Genomic DNA, 18,234 nt, shown 5'->3' on the forward strand with positions numbered 1-18,234 from the left:
ATGTACAGAATAATCAAGCATGGAGAATCAAGATTATAGAGGAATCTACTACAATATCAGTCAATATGCACAAGTGGAATCAATTCACACTTGGCGACATTCATGAAAATGAATTAAGAATGCTCATGGTGCAAAGTACATGACTCCCACTCACCTGTCAATCTGGCACAGCCCTGATACGCCTCCAAAAATCTACAGCTGGCAGTGGGGAACTTCTTCCTCTTGTTTCCTAGCTTCTTGCCCAACTGTGACATGCATTTACAATACATTTAGTCTTGTATCAAGGGCTATAATCTACGTGCCAATTATAATATAGGGAACTTTAATTGATTCAACTCCCCCGTTTCCTAAATCTTTTCTTTTCTTTCTCTTTTTCTTTTTCTATTAATTAACTCATCATTTATGTGTATTAGGGACTCCCTTGCACGAGTACAAGGTCTCCCTTAGCCTAATCTAGGCTTAATACCCTATTATGGCATGAAATCCCTTATTTTCCACCCGGATGAACAGTAACCCGAACTGACAGTGGGTTACTTCATCCCGGTTTTGATCCACTTTCAGGACTCCAAATTTGATGAAATTTTTACCTAACATTCTACACTCACAGAGGATTCCAAAGAGATAACATGCATCATCATCGGAGGCCGTTTGACCCCCTAAATAATTTGCCGAAGTTGGGACTTCGACACAGTTTTTCCGTAGTGCCGGAAAAATTTGTCAAAATCCGATTCTTCTTCTTTTAACCACCTCTACAACCCTTATCCGACCCCTCTAGACTATATCCACCCTTTGTATAGCCTAATGTCATCAAAAGACTAGATAGGGATGGATATTTACCTTTTTCTTTTTGGAAATCGAGGTCCTTGCGTAGAGGGGAAGGAGATCTACGTTTTTCCCTTCAGCTGGAAGTGTAACCGGGATCCCTTTCCCTCTCGAATCCCCTTCCTCTTCTTCTTTCTTCTTCTTCTTCTTCTCTTTTTCTTTCTTTCTTTCCTCTCTGTTTCACGCCTGAGAACCCCCTCCCTCTTTCTCTCGGTTTCACCAGCTCAAACCCTCCAATTAAATCACATCAAAACACTATTCACCCTTTGTTTAATATTATTAAATTCCCATTTTGCCCCTAACACTTCAACATATCTACCGTTATGCCATTAACTTTTGATTCCTTCCAATTTTACCCTTACCACTTCAATGCATCTACAACTATGCCATTATCTTTTGATTCCTTCCAATTTTACCCCTTATATCAATTTTAAAGGACTATTCTATCCCTTTTTATATATAAAAAAAAAAATTTGGGGTTATTACAAAGGGGATCATAATACCTGCTCCTACGAGACATATGATGGTTGGCGAGGAAGTGTGATGCATTTTAAGTAGTATACGTTTACTGAGAGATGAACAAGGTTGCTGATTGGGTTGCCTCTTATGCTGCGCATCACTCCAACAAGTTCCTTTGGACTTAGAGTTCTACTGTTCCTTCGCAACTGGGCTTTCTTCTTTCTCTTGACACTGCTGGCTGTGCTCACGCAAGATTAGTATGAGTAGCCGATGTACCAAAAAAAAAGAAGAGCCCATATGGATGGTTTATACATTTTTTTAATAGAATGGCCCGCAATGGGCTACCCTAAATATCTTTAAATATCCAAAATTTGGTAAAGAACCTCATGGAAGTGGAAGGCCATACGAATCTTCTACTTGAATTCTTTTTTTGTACATTTCTTAATAGGGAGTGGAAGACCACACGAATCTTCTCTATGAATTCTTTTTTTGTACATTTCTTAATAGGGGGAGTTCTTTATCCTTTGGCACCATCTATTTGGAAGTCTTGTGCTCTTAATAAATTCAAGGTATTTGTGAAGTTTAACATAATTCTTTGTTATTATAGGAATAATTCAAAAGACCTTTATGCAATAGATCTTGAGAACTCAAATTACTAAAAATTTATAAAACTTAGGCCACGATAGGTTTTAATTAGTCAAAACAAATCTAATTAGTGTTCTATTTTTTTCTTTTTTCTTTTATGGATGGCGATGATTACTAGATAGAAACATGATGTTCGCTTTCCCAATTTTAAATCCAACAGAATTAGGTTGGATTTTCCGTTGGATACCTGGATTGGATAACCTATTTAGATATAGCTCTTATAAACACAATACCCCCGCAGCTCGAATTTTATGGGAGGATAAAAGAATCTACATGGGTCTTTTTTGCTTTCATGCAAGCCAAATAGGTTTACAAGCCGATCCTTGCATGAATACCCAAATAGACTTAAGGACTTGTTTGGTTTGCGAAAAAATATCCTTATCAAAATATTTTTCTTAGAAAGCCGCTGCTTGGAAAAGTGGATTTTACATATTTGGTTGATAATGAAAAAGATATATATTTTAAAATAACTTATATTTGGTTAGACATCTTTTTTTTTTTAGAAAAATTATGTAAATTATCTGTTATGCCCTTAATAAAGAGAAAGACTTTATTCCATTCTATCTAAAAGCTTAAGGCATATTTGAAAAAAAAAAATCTTAATTCTCAGTTGGTGAGAGTTGATCTTTCTAATGTCCCATATAGATTTTTTTTCCCCATAAAATATGTGAATCTTATTCCTATAAAGCTACTTTTCGATTCCTCTCCTTTGAAAACTCCAACTAATTTCTGTTGACCTTACTTTTCCCCCTTCTTTTTCAGCAACCAAATAAGTCCTAAATATTTTATATAAAATATAAATATAAAATTATTTATTTAATACATTTGGTTGGATGATTGGGTTCAGTTAGGTTAGGATTAAGCTTAAAGCCCTAAACTCAATCTCCAAGCTCAATGTAGGTTAGAATGGCCGTTTCCGCCAAGACCATACAAATTCTCATAGCCTCAGCCCAAATTGATCCAACAAGTGGACAGTAACAGTAGGTCCGGCACAAGCGAGTCAGTCGGGAAAAGCCTAAAATTGATAGACTGCGAGCACCGTCGAGTCGTCTCGCAAGATATCACGGCGCGGAATTTCTCTCCGTCTCTCGAAGATGGGACGGAGGGTAATCGAGATCGCGCTTCTTCTCCATCTCTTACTCTCGCTCTCGCTCCATGGAGCCCGTGCTCACCAGGTACCTACCTCTTCCGAGACCATGCCCTCGGCTTCTTATACTGTTGTGATCACTCGAATAATAGTTTGGTTTGGATTCAGTAAACCAGATTTAGAACTGTTCTTGGATTCTGTTTAGATTGTTAAATTCTTTAGGTTTCATTTCTTGGTTTGTGTTAAGATTATTATATTCTTTAGATGAACTATCGGGATGATGCTGGTCGGGAATGAATAAATTTTGTCGATCTTGTACAGAAACCGTCGGACCTAATTGTCTCCTCGATGGAAAAGATGCTTATTTCGTAATTTGTTAATAAATTTTGCAATTTGACAAACCATTTCATGAGTTTAAGATAGTTATGCTAAAAGCAAATGGAATTAAGGAAATGATTATTGGATTAACTAATGTGAATGCGCTTTCTCTCATCGGGCCGGCCGTCTGACTGGCTAGTTCATGAGGATGTTGGCGTTTTGCTTTTGTTTCCGATAGTCATCTACTCGTGACTGGCTGTTAAGCATCAGAATTTTTTTAATGTTTTCAGTTTGTGGGGTTCATGACTAACAATTTTCCTTCTTGGATTTGACTTTTGAGGTTATTTTTCCTTGCATTGCATACTTTTTATGATACTTCAAATGAAGATGGATTCTTTGGGGATCGTTCTGAAAAATTCTGGGTGCGTAATGACAGTATGAAATTTGTGAAGTGGTGCAGAAATTCAAGAGGGTTATTTATCCTTAATTATTCACAATTGCTAGGACAATTGAATGTGTTTATTGATTGTGACTCCCCAACCCTTATACTCCCTGTCCATCACATGCTAGCTCCCAGGAAATAAGGCCCATTTGTCACATAGAATAGCAAAAATGGAGTCCTTAAGAGTGTTCTTGGCTTAGAAATTCAATCTGGATTTTTTTATATGGTAGGGTTGTCATAATGGCTTAGGATCGCACATGTGCATACACACAAGTGCGCATGCATATACACACACACACAAAGAGAGAGAGAGCTGTATAAAAAATTCTCTTGGTTGGTGAAGTTAAATCACTAAATTCCAGCACATTGTTCCATGATCACAGGTATCCATATCATGTCTGTAATTTTTTTTTGGGAAACATTTTGATTAAACATTCTATTTTAATGGAATTAATTTTAAAATAAGTGATTGATACAACAAGTTCTTTAAGCTGATTCCTTACTTGTCATGTGAGAACAATTTGATTTTGCCAAAAAATTTGGTCTTCCACTAAAGTATATGGCTTGTTCCCTGAATTGAAGTTGGTTGAAATCAAAAGGAAGCGATTTTGCAGAAATTTGAAAAGTTTGTCCTTTTTTTTCTGAGTTCTGACATTGACAAAAGACCTTCACAATAACTTGGAATGAGCTAGTTGCAACACGATAATAAGGATTGAAGAATCATTGCTATGCTTTTGTTGGCTAGGATTGGCTAAATACAATTCTTGTGTTGTTATGTGTTGACATTTTACACATACTAGCATGGAAATATGTAATTCTCTGGAAAGATTCACTGTGAACAAACTAGATGCTTATATTATTTAATTATTTTAGACTAGACCAATTTTAACTGCTTTTTGATAATGTTGATGTAGAGACAATTTGGGAAGATTGATTTTACAATAAAGTTAACATTAAATCTATTTAACTTGTAAAAATATGAAGTAAGACTAAGATTTGTGCAATAACTTGCACAAGGTAATTGATTCATGTTCTAGAGCAAGTTCTCGAGTCAAAAGAGAAGAAAAGCGAGCGAGGAAAGGAAAATATGAAAAAGTAAAAGGTTAGAATGAATCTAAAAGCATTTGGCCTCAAATGCTTCCCAGGGAAAATCAATGTTGGATCTCTCAAAATCAAAATCCATATCATTCATCATGGTCTATGTTATATAAAATGCTTAGAGAAAAAATTATGCATTTGCGAGGTATTTTTCTTGTGCATCAAATGGATGCGAATGGATGATTCTAATGGTTTCATACTACATTGTGGTTTGATATCCGGTAAAAAGCATCCAAATCAGCTGAAATTTAGTATCTCTATGTTTTAAAAAATATTTAGATCAAGATCAATGGTTTGGATTTATAAGTTATATATCCTATGATATATTTTTGCTTATAAGCTATATACCTACTATTATATTGTTCTAGTCCGATGCATGGGAAAGAGAATGACAAAACAAATGATTTTCATCCTCAAGGCATCTTATGTAATATAAATCATGATTAATGGTGTGAATTTTGATTTTGATATGCCCATCACTGATTTTCACTAGGAAGCAATTGAGACCATATGCTCTCAGAAGCATTCTAACACTCTCTCTCTGTCTTTCTTCCACCTCCCAATATATGTGTCGTTGGTAGCATGAACCAGTATGTACATGATGGTGCCTTATCAGTCTGCAGTATGTTGCATTGTCAATTTATATGCTACAATGTGCAAAGCACTAGCACAACATAGCATGGCGCAATGAATACCCTTCCAATGCCAGCAAGGCATGGCACTATTGCTAAACACTTAATCCTTGCATACTCATAACTAGATCTAATGGATGTAAATGAGGAGCAGAATAGGACCTGTGTATGGAAAGGTATTAGAGAGTAGGGTTCAATTAGCCAAGGCAACTTCCCCTTATTTTGGTTTTCTTTCTTTATTTATTTTTTCCCCTCTTTTCCTTGTTCTCCTTTTCTCTCTCTCTCTGTTTATACTAGACATCTTTAGCCATGATCTCTTACTCATGCATAGTGAGAGAAAACTACTAGTACATTTGTTTTTCTGGCTTTTAAGCCTATTTTAAGTGTTGGGGATTGTAATTGCTAGTGTGGAAACTAATCTAGATGGTCGATCATGTATTTTGCATCAATTGAGATTTGGGCTAATCACTATAGGTATGACTATTGCATAGCTCCTTCTCATTCTCTCTTTATACCCAAAAAGAGAAAGGTATTAAAAAAATAATGATGCTACCAGAATTTTAACTGCGTGGACTACTTTATACACCCACCAGCTATATGAATTGGGATTGGCCTTGTTGAACTAAGTGTCTAGCATCAGTAGTGTGATATTCAAACAGATTTTTCTTTGTTTTTAAGAAATATATTTCTTTCCATAAACACGAGGTCATGGTATGTTGAACCGACCCGTACCGGACTGGTCCGGTGGCTTATTGGTACGGTTTCGTTGCGGAAATCAGTTCGTGCCGGAGCCAGGGAAGAAAAAGAGAAACAATGAACGAGTGGGGGAGGGAGGGAGAAGCAGCCCCCGCAGCCTCTCTGCGCCCCCGCGGCCCTCCGCAGGAGTCTGCAGCCTCTCCTTCTCCCTCCTTCCCCTCTCGCTCGCTATTTTTATTCTTTCTCCGGTTCCGGCCGGGCTCTTCCGGTACGGGCCCGGTACTAAAATGGTACCGAATACGCTGAACTGGTCTGGTCGCCGACTGGTATGGCTTCCAATACCGATTCAGCATACCTTGCACGAGGTACTGTAGCTTTATTTTGTTAATGTTATGCTTGAGGTCATGGTGATCTATCCATTCTGATAGGTTTTTTTCTTGTGCCTATGTTAATATAACAAACTGATTTTCCTTAGTCTTTCTGCTGATTCCCTCTTTTTTTTTTCTATGTTCCAGGAGGCTGAAGGGGCTGCTGGAACAAGGTAATGTGCTTTCCAAAGTCATGTAGTTTCTTCTTTTGTATTAATTCACAATAAGTTGTTTTATTAAATGTGTGCAGATCTGTACTATTTAGCTGAAACTTTTATTGGTAGTGTATAATGACATACCTGGTTAACACCCCGCCTTTTTTTTCCTGAGACAAAACTTATGCAAGTTTTAGATCTTTTAATGCATTTATTTTAAGAAGATATGCTTATAGTCTTTGACATCATCTAGTTTGGGATAATTGCAATGTTCTCTAGGATCAGTTTGGCTTTTCTAATGAGGAAACCTGAAAAACTGTAACAGTTTAGACAGTTTATCTCAGAACTTTTAGATCATGAAGTTGTTCCAGATGTCCTCCTGGTGTCTATATTTATGCATTATTCAAAAGATTGATGCTTTGCTTGATCTTATGTTCAGATCCCTTTTGCAAGAAGTTGCACACAAACATGAAGTGCATTGTTCTAGAGAAAGAAGTAGAACTGCCTGGAAAATTATTGAGGAGGTATGATTGTGGTAGTGCCGTAGTGGTGCAGTGGGGGCCCTAGCCTACATTATTTGTTTCTTTGGTTGAAAATTCATTCTAAGATTTCCATAATTGATGCAGTATCTGATGCCATTTGTGGATCAAGAGCGGTATCTAATTTCAAGCAAGTGTAGACTTCATCCTGAGAATGACATGTTCCGTGAACAGGAGCAGCACAAAATTCATGTGGATTCAAATGAGTGGCGCTGTGGACTTTGTAAAAAAAGCTTCCGTGCAGAGAAATTCCTTGATCAACATTTTGATAACCGACACAATAATCTACTAAACGATGTATGTTTCATTCAGAACATAAATAAATATATGAATAATAATGAAATATTTACATCAATCAGCTTGCTATAACTGTTACTTTCTTTGGATTTTGGATCTATAACCAATATACACAAGATAGAAATGAAAAAGGCAAGACTAAAAAATAATTTTCCTATGCCCATTATAAGGTGATGCTGCATGGCTCTTCATGGATATGTTGCATCTTATGACCAACATATTATCTCCTTGCCCATATCATTCTTTGCAAGCAACTTTATTTTATCAGTTATTTAACTTTGACATCCTTATAAACATCACTAGTACCGCCCTTCAATTCCAAATAACCATCTATTTATATGTGTATTCCTTGTCACCTATCGGTCATCAGTTAATATATTGATATCATATGCCAGTGTTTCCCGGTTATGAATGCTTGACATTAGCTCCTTTTTTTTGACTTGTAAATATTAAACCGTGATAATTAGACCACTACTATATTCATTTCTTAGTGGTAGATCATCCTCTTCTCTGAGTACGCGGATTTTATACATGGTACAAGAGCTTTCATGTGGAAGAAACAATATTAAATGTTAAAAGAATATGCATAAATAAAGAAGAAATGGCAGAGAAATGACATGTCTTGTTTCTTATCTGAGGTTGGTGGGGCCACCTCTTTTTAAGAAAAAATAACCATATTGCTCTCTGGAAGTGGTTGGCCTTCATGTTTTAAGACAACTCATATGTGGCTTTTAAACATGGCTTAATACGTAATAAACTTGAATGCTAAATACCTTACTCTGTAATCTGCAACACTACCCAAAAGTTGGTTTGGTAGATACTGTAGTAGCTAAACTTAGGAATTAAGATGATGCTTGTCAAAAGAGTTATATGAAGAGCCTTTTGTTAAAAATACCAACAATTCCTTATTTTCTTCCTTATTGACATAATGTATCATGTTATTACTTCTTAACTTTCAATTCTTATTTGATCATATGATAATACATATCAATATGCTATGTTATTTCATAGTATATAGGTTATTAGTTGTTTGTGCAAAGGTTTGGAAACTTGGTTGCATTTTTTATTAGGTGGACCAAGTTTGGAATTTCAGCAATTATTGCTCAAGTTCCTGCCTTCAGCCAAAATAGTTAAGAGAAATTACGAAATATCAAAAAAGTTTTTGGGAGAAATAAAACAGAACAGGGAATAATATATTAGGTAATTTGAAAGCTTATCTTGTTGTTTGCAAACTTTGAATTTATGGTTTTCAACTTTCTGTTTTTGGGATAAAAGTGTGGAAATTTTAAAACATTTGAGAAACCAAGACAGGTCAAAGTGTTATTGTGTGGTCAAAATTGTTTGAATACAATCTCACTATTGAACACCTAATGATGTAATCATGTTGATATGCCGCTTTCATTTTTCTATATAATACATCTGAAATAATGAAAAATCTCTAGTGTGTCTTGATGCCAAAGTAGGTCTCTTGACTCACAAGGTTGGGCTTTTCGATCATGTTTTCTCAACTTATGTCTTGACTGCTTACGAGTGACTCCATAAAAGTGATGATTGCATTTCCCACCCCCTCATATATTGATTTACTAATTGATATTTTTCATCTCTTATAATGTATATCCTAAGTGTGTTGATCAATTTTAGGATCTTATCAAGATTGTAACATGCCACATTTAAATTCGTGCTTCTATTGCTCAAACAAATTTTAACTACACGTTGAAGTTTGTGAACTTTTAACTATTCCAGAGTCAAGGACGATGCTTGGCAGATCTATGTGGAGCGCTGCACTGTGACCTGATGGCTGACTTCAAGAAGACCAAGACCAAATGCAATCCTGCAGCTGCTGCTAGGAACCGCCATCTTTGTGAGGTTCTCTCCTACCTCCATTACTTTTGTAGGATCATATTTCATTATCTACAACAGTCTTTCGAAATCTTATTGTTCATGATTCATGCAGTAAAAACGATCAGAGACAGCTAGCTGTACCTTATGCATGAATATTTCAAGATAAGCTATGATTCCATAGCACATTTCATGCAAATACAGTTAGAGATTGTGGCATTATGAACTCAGTTCAGTTGAAACTTGGAAACAACTATCCTTGAATTCTCAGTCAACCGTTCACGCACACAAGAAAAAACAGAAAAAAATGAAAATGAAATAGTATTCTGATTTTTAATTACATATTGCAGTGAAGCAATGGAAAACCATAACCAAGTAAATGGGTTGTGTTTGCAATGTGCACGTGGATACTTTGAATTGTTTTCCCTGTCCGTAACCAGTAAGTATTGGGTACTAATAAATGCGTGTTGGATGCTTGCTCTAAAATCATATTTTTTAAAAATTAAAAAAAAATACTATGGATACACTTGAGAGTTGAGATACTGTTGGATACATCTGGGGATAAGGAGCCAGATTTTCTTTCTTTCTTCTTTTATGAATGTTGTCCTTTTTAGGAGTTTGTGATATTGATATTCTTTGTGGGGTATAGATTGTGGTCTGCAGAATAGATAATTACTCATTGATGGGTTCAAAGGGTCCAATATTGATATCCTATTTTTTTAAGATTTGCCTTCTAGGCGTATGATATCTTGTTGCATCTATGTCTAGTATTTGTATGCATGCTTCGTAGTGAAACACCTTGCTCTTGTTAAGATCACATGATGAATTAGATATGAAATATAAAATAATTATACAAATCTGTTTTTTTTAAAATTAATAAGAATTCCAGATTCATTAAAAGATTCAGGTGAAAATTAGTCATTGGCATTTTCCACAAAGTTTTGTTATGCCCATTTATTTAGTTAGGGCTTGTTAGCAATTGTTTCTTTTTATTATTTTTTGCTTTTTTAAAACAGAAATAGTAGTAGGGACCAGAAAAAATGCTGATACTTAAGTGAGTGTTTTTCTCCCTTAATTACTAAATCTTCAAAGTTTATGGTAATTTTACTTTCAAAACTTTTGGAAATAAAACCAAAACATAAAGCAGCTGCCACTTCCCCACCATTGTTGCCATCAGTGCTTCTCCACATCACTCCAAAACCATGATCACGACTGAAATTTTCGCTCGTACCACCATCACCTCTCCACTGCTGCTGGAAGTACTGCTGTTGCTGCTACCATTGCAGCCCCCCATCACTGCCAACACAAGCACGGTCACCTCCTCCGCTGGCATCCCCATTCCAGTGCCAGACTATTGAATGGTCATCTCCGCCATAACTAGTACTTATGTCACTGTCTTTTGTGGCCATCACCAGTGCCACTGCCAGTTACAGTTTTCCTCACCATCACCACCGCCAAACATGTTTTAGTGTCTTCTCTTTGAAAATGAAACATTACCCGACGTCTTCCTTCTTTAGAATATCAGAAACAAAACCAAAGCATTTGAAGACCAAAGTAGAAGATTGTCAATTGTGCCAAATACAACCATAGTTATCTGAATAAAATATTGAGTACCCCGCTGTCCAGGTTTCAAACGTATGAACAACTAGTCCAGTTCGTGATGCAATTATGATTAATCTATTTTCCATGAATGCAGATCATGTGATGGATTGATTGTGTGCTGCAATAATGTAAAACTAATTTACTTTCCAATTTATTCTCCCCATTTATGTTTATACCATAAAATCAACAGAGTGCCCTATATGAGTATGTAACTTCAATCATGTACAATGACTGGTTATAGGACCTCCTTCGTTAGCCATATCCAGCAACCTATGAACCACTGATAACATCATTGATCAGAGTTAGGATCAATTGATTTAGTCTACATTGATATTCAGCTTATTGTATAGCCGATATGAAAATGGTTATTGCATTATTAATCTTTTATCTGCTTCAGAGCCTTGCAGATAGCTGTTTTCCCACTAACCAAGGTCGCACGGCAAGCCATCTTCATGGTAATTTAGCTATCTAAACAATTCAATATACGTCTTATTATAACATGTTGTTTGATGCAATTGTACTTGCAGAACTTTTCTTACGGCAATTCTGTGATGCTCACACATGCAGTGGAGGGCGAAAACCCTTCTCTAGAGGGGGCAAGGTAACAGCCTTCCTGATTATGCTGTCATATTTTTTTCTCTCCAAAGTTTGGACTGCTGTGTAAGAACAAGCAAATACCATCTATTGCAGTCTCTTGTCATTGTCATGGAGTTCATTTGCAATGCAAAAATATGCATGCCAATTTTATTGTTGAAAGGTCACAAGTCCCGCATTTTAATTCTTGGCTCATTCTGTTCTTGAACTTCATTTGGCAGTGCAATGTTCTATGTTCTTTTTTAGAGATATTCATTTCTGACTGGTAACCACCATTTAATCCAATCGAATAAAAGAAAATCTAAGTGGCTTATTTTGATGTCTTCTCACATTTTTTGTTTCCTCTTCGTTCCCCTTAATCTGTGCAGAAGCAATCAAGCGTATTTTACCTTGCTGTTTGCATATTGACAGTGATGCTGTTACCTCTGTTCTATCTTTTGGTTTATTTGCATCAGAGGTATGGATCTCATCTACATTCTGTTCTTGATGGTTCCAAATGATGCTCTGATACCCTCTTGTCTTTGCAGAGAGATGAGGAAGGGCACTCAAGATCTGAAACGTATATCAAAAACAATGCGCAAGTCAAAGCCATCCTAGGTGGTAAGTCTCAACAACATGCAGTAACTTTAAAAAAAGGTCACATGTCACCAACTTCGAGGTATCCTAAGATCACAGCTCATGTGTTACCCGTGCGAGGTAGCTTATGCAGATGACAGCTTTCTCCACCAAAACAACGTTAGGTCAAGCTCTTCATGACTATTGGATTCAACAAGCTTATTTTCAACGAATAAAGGGGGAAAAATGTGCAAATAACATCAGTCACTTTAGTTACATTCCAACATCTGAAAATGGAAGACTTGCATGAGTGACTTGATCCCTGGATCAACTTTTGTGCAGGCAAATGAACCTTAAGGGCCTAAGGTTGCACAAGCGATGGCCATCCATTTGCTAAAAAACTGCTAAAGTTCTCTCCCATTCCTTGTTCTTTATAAACAGCCTGTAATTAAAGAATATATCAAACTATTATATTGTTGGTTTTCCTAAATTTGTCCCACCATCATTTAGAACCTGAGAGTTCTCTAATGATCCTTTTTGATACATATAGGGAGCTCCACAATGTCCTGCTTTTTGGTTGGTTTTCTTTGGATACCTTATGTCTCTCAGGTGTAATTTCATGCCTATCCATCTGCTCTGCCTGCCTTATTCATGCATGCTGTATTCGAGCAGGCAGTCATTTTTGACATCTGTCACAGTGTCCAAATATTTCATAACTATCATAGCCCTACAGAAGTTTCCCCAGACCCCCTTAATGTGTCTGTATATCGTATCAGACAATTCATTATAATTGCCACAAACTCATCTTCTATCTGATAGTGGGTTCATGTAAGGTATTTTTCTAGTGCATGTAGCATTAATGATATTTTTTCTAGGAACTGTATTATATAGTTCCATGTTTTCGGTTGACATTATACTTCTTAGTGCTCCAAGTATTAACACCTGAATAACCACGCATCTTCTCCCTGGTTCAGAAGATGCCAGGTTGCATACTTGTCAAGTATGTTGGTGGCTGTACCACCGACTGGGGATCAAATCCTGCCTTCATCAGGGTAGGGTGGGGTGGGTGGTCAGGAGTATCATTGGAAAATGCCACTTTTTTTCTTGCTTGCTGGAATCTTGAGGTTCCTACCTGCATGATTTGTGCCCTCACTTAAAATCACTTTCCTTTTGAGTTACTTTAATTTTATTTATTTGCTCCGGGTGCTTTATGTGCAAGTACATAATATCCACATATGTGAGGCACCAGAAATGGGACCCCACTGCCAAGGAGGCCTTTCTACTGAGATCTGCTGTGTCACCAGTTTTTAGTAACTACTTAGCAAACTTCCAAAGCTGACTGCAATTTGCAAGCTTGATTTCATTTATCACTGATTTTTATGGAGAAATGGCAATGAGAAATGCTTTGGATAAAGATTTTATAAATCATAATTGTGTATTAGTACCTTAATTTTCCTAGCTAATTGCTTATTGTCCATGAAGCAGGCATGTTGTATATTTGAATGCTTATGGGATTGCATGACGTTCATGGGTTGAAGAAGGCATTATGCATCAAAACTTGCAGGCAGGTTAAGCTGGTGCAGAGCTGCTTCACTGAGTCTCCACCAACCTCCTTGTAAAATTGCTTTGAATTGACAGAGGTTCTGTCCGACCTTTGTGTTATCTGGGTCTTCACCTGTCTACCAAGAATGCAGTAGTGCAGTTCATAAATGAGAGTCCAAATTTGTCATTTCCTTCGTGCAGACCACTACTTGAGTTTTGTACCATTGATGATATAATCTGAAATGCCTCAACAAAACTTCCTTCTTTGGAATTGTATGTTCGGCAAGAATTGTAAGCATTCGGCGTGTACTCGAACAGAAACCATTTAATTTTAAAGAACCATGAATTACGATATGCTGAATTCTGCCCCAGGCGATACTCGTTGAAATTCGAAATGCAGAATGTGCTACATACTGGAAATCTGTCACCATTTTTGTCAAACAATTTATCTGATAATATTCAAGTTATACCTTTGTCACCGCCTAGTTATTATCTTGCTCGCTCTTTCTTTCTGCTAAGAATTTATGCTCTTGAAATGTAGATAATTGAAGGTCTTACTGTAATTGAATAAATGTCCTCCATAATAAGTTGAGAAGTTATTTTTTGAATAAATAATTAAAATTTTCTCTTGAGATTCATGTTTATTATACTTGCATCTAATTGTTCGTAATATGTATATTTACATCCAGTTAATAGTTAAACTGTTTTTCTTACGTGAAAAAGTCAAAATTATTTTTGGATGGAAGAAGGATATACATATTTTTTTATATTATTGGGCAGCTGATATGTCACTTAAGATTACTTTGGTTATTTTATTTTTTTTTTTATAATATAGCATTTAGTTCCATTTAAGGTGAACAATTTGACTAATGCTTTATTAAATTATGAGTTAAAATGTTAAATAAAAATAAACCTCAGGAGAGTAACTATAGATTTTACGAATTATTGGATGTTAGCATAATTTGTCTCTAATCGTGCGCTGGGAGAGGAGGGCGTGAGTGGGTTTGTGATTCACTCTTATTTGTATTCTTCTAATGGGTAAAATAGAACTATAGGAAAGGCTCAATCTCATCGGTCTCAAAAGCAGTATACTTGAGAATTATTGAGGAACTTCATAAATAAAAATGATGGTTAAACAAAAATTTGCTGTGACTTCATGGAGATATAACCCCAAATGCAATAGAAATCAACTCATTTGATAGGAGGAAGCCATCCGGATCACTCAGCCTAATGAATGCAACTTTGTTCCCTATCTCATAATCATCATTCAACTGCTGCTCAAAATCATGATAACTCAATGATTTTCTATCACCATCCATTGCAACCACATGTCCACTCTCAACAAATGGTCTGAAGGTTCTGCATAAGGAGAGTGCCAAACAATTCCCAAAGGATCTTCCAAAACTGCTCATATCTAGACCTCTTGCTGTTCTCAGAGAAAGCATCACAACATCCATGGCCATGTCCTTGCTTCCAACACGAGTAGCATCACGATCTACCATTCCATCTTGCAGTTTCTGCACCCAGTCTACATACTCCTTCAATCTTCTTGGCCTTGAAAACCTAACTCCATTGATGTAGCTCGCGGATCCCAGACCAAATCCGTAGAAAGATCTACTTTGCCAGTATGTAAGATTGTGCTTGCACTCATAGCCATTCTTGCAGTAGCTACTGATCTCATAATGGCTGTAACCTTCCTTGGCAAGCGTCTCCGAAGCCATTTGGTAGAAGTTGGCCGACTGTGCTTCTGTGGGCAGAGGGAACTCCCCAGGAGTGTACCTGCAGTCAGGGTTGGCAATACTAAGCTATGGTGCCAAGTTATAATATTTTGGAATTTTACATTTTCTTTATATTGCAAGTTATGATTTTACAATACTTTTTTTTTTTTTTTTGTCGTTGAGGACAATCCTAGGGGTTTGAATGAGGAATGAAATCACATAAAGTGTTCCTACTGAAAATAAAAAAAAAGAAAATCACATAAGGTGTTCAACTGCAGATTCTTTTATTTTTTTGGTAGTTGAGCACAATCCTAGCTGTTTGAATGTGGAATGAAATCACATAAAGTGTTCCTACCGAAAATATAAAAAAGAAAATCACATAAGGTGTTCGACTGCAGATTTTTTTTTTTTTTTTTTTTTTTTTGTGGTTGAGGACAATCCTAGGTGTTTGAATGCAGAATGAAATCACATAAAGTATTTCTACCGAAAATAAACAAAAAGAAAATGACATAAGGTGTTCGACTGCAGATTTTTTTTTTTTTTTTTTTTTTTAATGGTTGAAGACAATCCTAGGTGTTTGAATGTGGAACGAAATCACATAAAGTATTCCTACCGAACATAAAAAAAAGAAAATCACCTAAGGTGTTTGATTGCGGAATGAGATAAAGATAAAACCCTAAAATTATTAAATTGTAACTCTTAAATGAAACAAAATAAAAACCATAAAATTATTACATTTGAATTCTTAATTTGAGTAGAATTTTGCAAATAAACAATTTCTCTCCTTATTGCCTTACATCATACCAATTTTCTATTTTTCCTCTTTCCAATAATTTTAAATACCTGTTAAAATAACTCAACATTTACAATTCAAAATCATGACTTTGAAGTAAGATTCTCCATGCAGAGCTGGTGTTTTAAATTAGAGAAATTTAAGTAGGAAACTCTATCAAGCATTCGAAAACAAAGTCGATGATGTTATTATGAAATAAGAATGCAATCCTATGACCTACTCCCTTTTTCTACAAGATTTTTGCAGAAGATATGGGATTAAAAAGGACTACTTATGGTCTTTTGAGCTATAGAAGATTAGAAATGGAGGTTCCACACATCTAGCATGAGACTCTTCTCTAGTACTTAACTAATGGCGAGCAAGAGTGAGTTCAGCATTGCTTACAGTCGTCCAAAGTTGGTGCCTTGCTCGAGCTGCAGGTCGTAGACAGAGACGTGGGTGGGCCGAGCATCCACCGCTTGGCTCAAGCTCTCCTCCCACATCTCCGGTGTCTGGTGAGGCAAGGAGGAGATGAGGTCCATGCTCCAATTCTCCAGCCCATCGCACCCAGTGACAATCTCTATAGCTTCATAGACCTCCTTCAAGCCATGCGCCCTCCCACAGGCCCTCAGCAGCTCCTCCTGGAATGCCTGGACCCCGAGCGACACCCTGTTCACCCCCAGCTCGAGCAGTTCCTCCATCCTCCCCCTGTCGAAGCTCCCCGGATCCATTTCGATGGAGATCTCCGGGTCGGTGCACGTGCCGAATTTCGATCGGAGTGCATCGAGGACCGAGGCGACGAGGGTCGGCGGCACGAGGGACGGCGTGCCTCCGCCGAAGAAGACGGTCTCGAGAGGTGGCTGGCTGTCGCATGCTGGTCTGGTGGCTTCGATTTCCCGGAGGAGGAGGTGGATGTAATTGGCGATCCTGGGGTCGTCGTCACGGTGATGGGATGACGAAGGAGAGGAGGAGGAGGAGGAGGAGCCGAGGGCGATGATGGGGAAATCGCAGTAGTGGCAGCGCTTGCGGCAGAACGGGAGGTGGACGTAGGCGGAGGTGGGCGGCGGCGGTGTCGGGATATCGGCTGAAGAGGAAAATTTACAAACACTTGGTGTGCGTGGCAGTGCGTTGGGGAAGCCAGGCACAGGTATGAGGTTTCTGGCTTTTTTGAGAAGAGGGGAGTGGAAGAGCATGGGGGGGAACAACGTAGACCTAAGCATTTAAATATCTTATAACTAGAACAAAACAGGTTAATAACAGCGGCAATCTTAGCTTAAATAAAACCCTTTACCTTTTGGCCTCGAGGACTTTGCTTATATTGGTGGAGGACGTGATATCCTCGGAAGTTGCTGTCAGATCCGCAACCCAGACCAGACAACAATATAAGACTTAATGACAAGCAAACCCATATGAGGTCATGAGTTTTGTTAGGTCTGAATTTTAGGCTCCACTTTTTTTATTTTATTTTATTTGGGTCTAGGGTTGGATCTTTTACTATTTGTCCCAAGGCCAAACCAATCCAACCATAAAATGTATGTGGGCTAAAAATTCACTGTCCAATTCAATCCATCTATGGCACTCTTAAAATCAAATGAAGTTTGGTTTGCTTTCGGAAAAGTCTATGGTAGTTTTCAAAAATAACTGAGGTAGTTTGTAAGGACTTCTTCTTTTCTTTTTTCTTTTTTTGGGTAAAACCGGATTTTATTTTAACTAATCTTGGGAAAATATATCTTATGAATTGGAAAATAAAATGTGTGAATAGTCAATAGAAGTTTCGACACGATAGTTTATAACGTATTAGCCGCATAAGTCGCCATTCTCTTAATAGAAATTTCCTATTGAAAAATTGATAGGACTTCTTTCTTTTTTGCTTCCCCTTATCCCCCCATAATGAATGATTAATACCTTAACAAATTTCTTAAAGGAACTTACCTAGAGAGAAAGAAATAGAAACCATACAACTCTTTGAAATATTTCCATGTTTTCTTTTCATGCCACATTGTGCCATTAAATTATGATTTTATAGCTATGTAACATGAAATAATCAATAACAA

The 18,234-nt window shown here is 37.0% G+C and overlaps 2 protein-coding genes across 3 annotated transcripts; one reads left to right on the forward strand and one right to left on the reverse strand.

Moving 5' to 3' along the window:
- Positions 1-2,884: 2,884 nt before the first annotated feature.
- Positions 2,885-14,061, forward strand: LOC103719646. Its single transcript, XM_008808985.4, has 10 exons — positions 2,885-3,101; positions 6,715-6,740; positions 7,162-7,246; positions 7,349-7,558; positions 9,302-9,424; positions 11,397-11,454; positions 11,527-11,600; positions 11,962-12,050; positions 12,121-12,193; positions 13,634-14,061. The coding sequence occupies exons 1-9, from the start codon at positions 3,021-3,023 to the stop codon at positions 12,188-12,190; spliced, it is 816 nt and encodes a 271-aa protein (XP_008807207.2). The 5' UTR covers positions 2,885-3,020; the 3' UTR covers positions 12,191-12,193; positions 13,634-14,061.
- A 683-nt stretch (positions 14,062-14,744) lies between these two features.
- On the reverse strand, positions 14,745-17,565 carry LOC103719645 (heme chaperone HemW). 2 transcript variants are annotated; one of them, XM_039133777.1, is made up of 3 exons: positions 17,472-17,565; positions 16,586-17,392; positions 14,745-15,469 (listed from the first exon to the last, which is right to left on the reverse strand). In XM_039133777.1, the coding sequence occupies exons 2-3, from the start codon at positions 17,371-17,373 to the stop codon at positions 14,845-14,847; spliced, it is 1,413 nt and encodes a 470-aa protein (XP_038989705.1). In that variant the 5' UTR covers positions 17,374-17,392; positions 17,472-17,565; the 3' UTR covers positions 14,745-14,844. The 2 variants fall into 2 exon arrangements, with proteins under 2 accessions (XP_038989705.1, XP_008807206.2); XM_008808984.4 differs by having other exon boundaries at positions 16,586-17,559.
- Between the last annotated feature and the right edge of the window lie 669 nt (positions 17,566-18,234).

This window comes from Phoenix dactylifera, chromosome 14 (assembly GCF_009389715.1).
Source record: "Phoenix dactylifera cultivar Barhee BC4 chromosome 14, palm_55x_up_171113_PBpolish2nd_filt_p, whole genome shotgun sequence".
NCBI classification, from domain to species: Eukaryota; Viridiplantae; Streptophyta; class Magnoliopsida; order Arecales; family Arecaceae; genus Phoenix; species Phoenix dactylifera.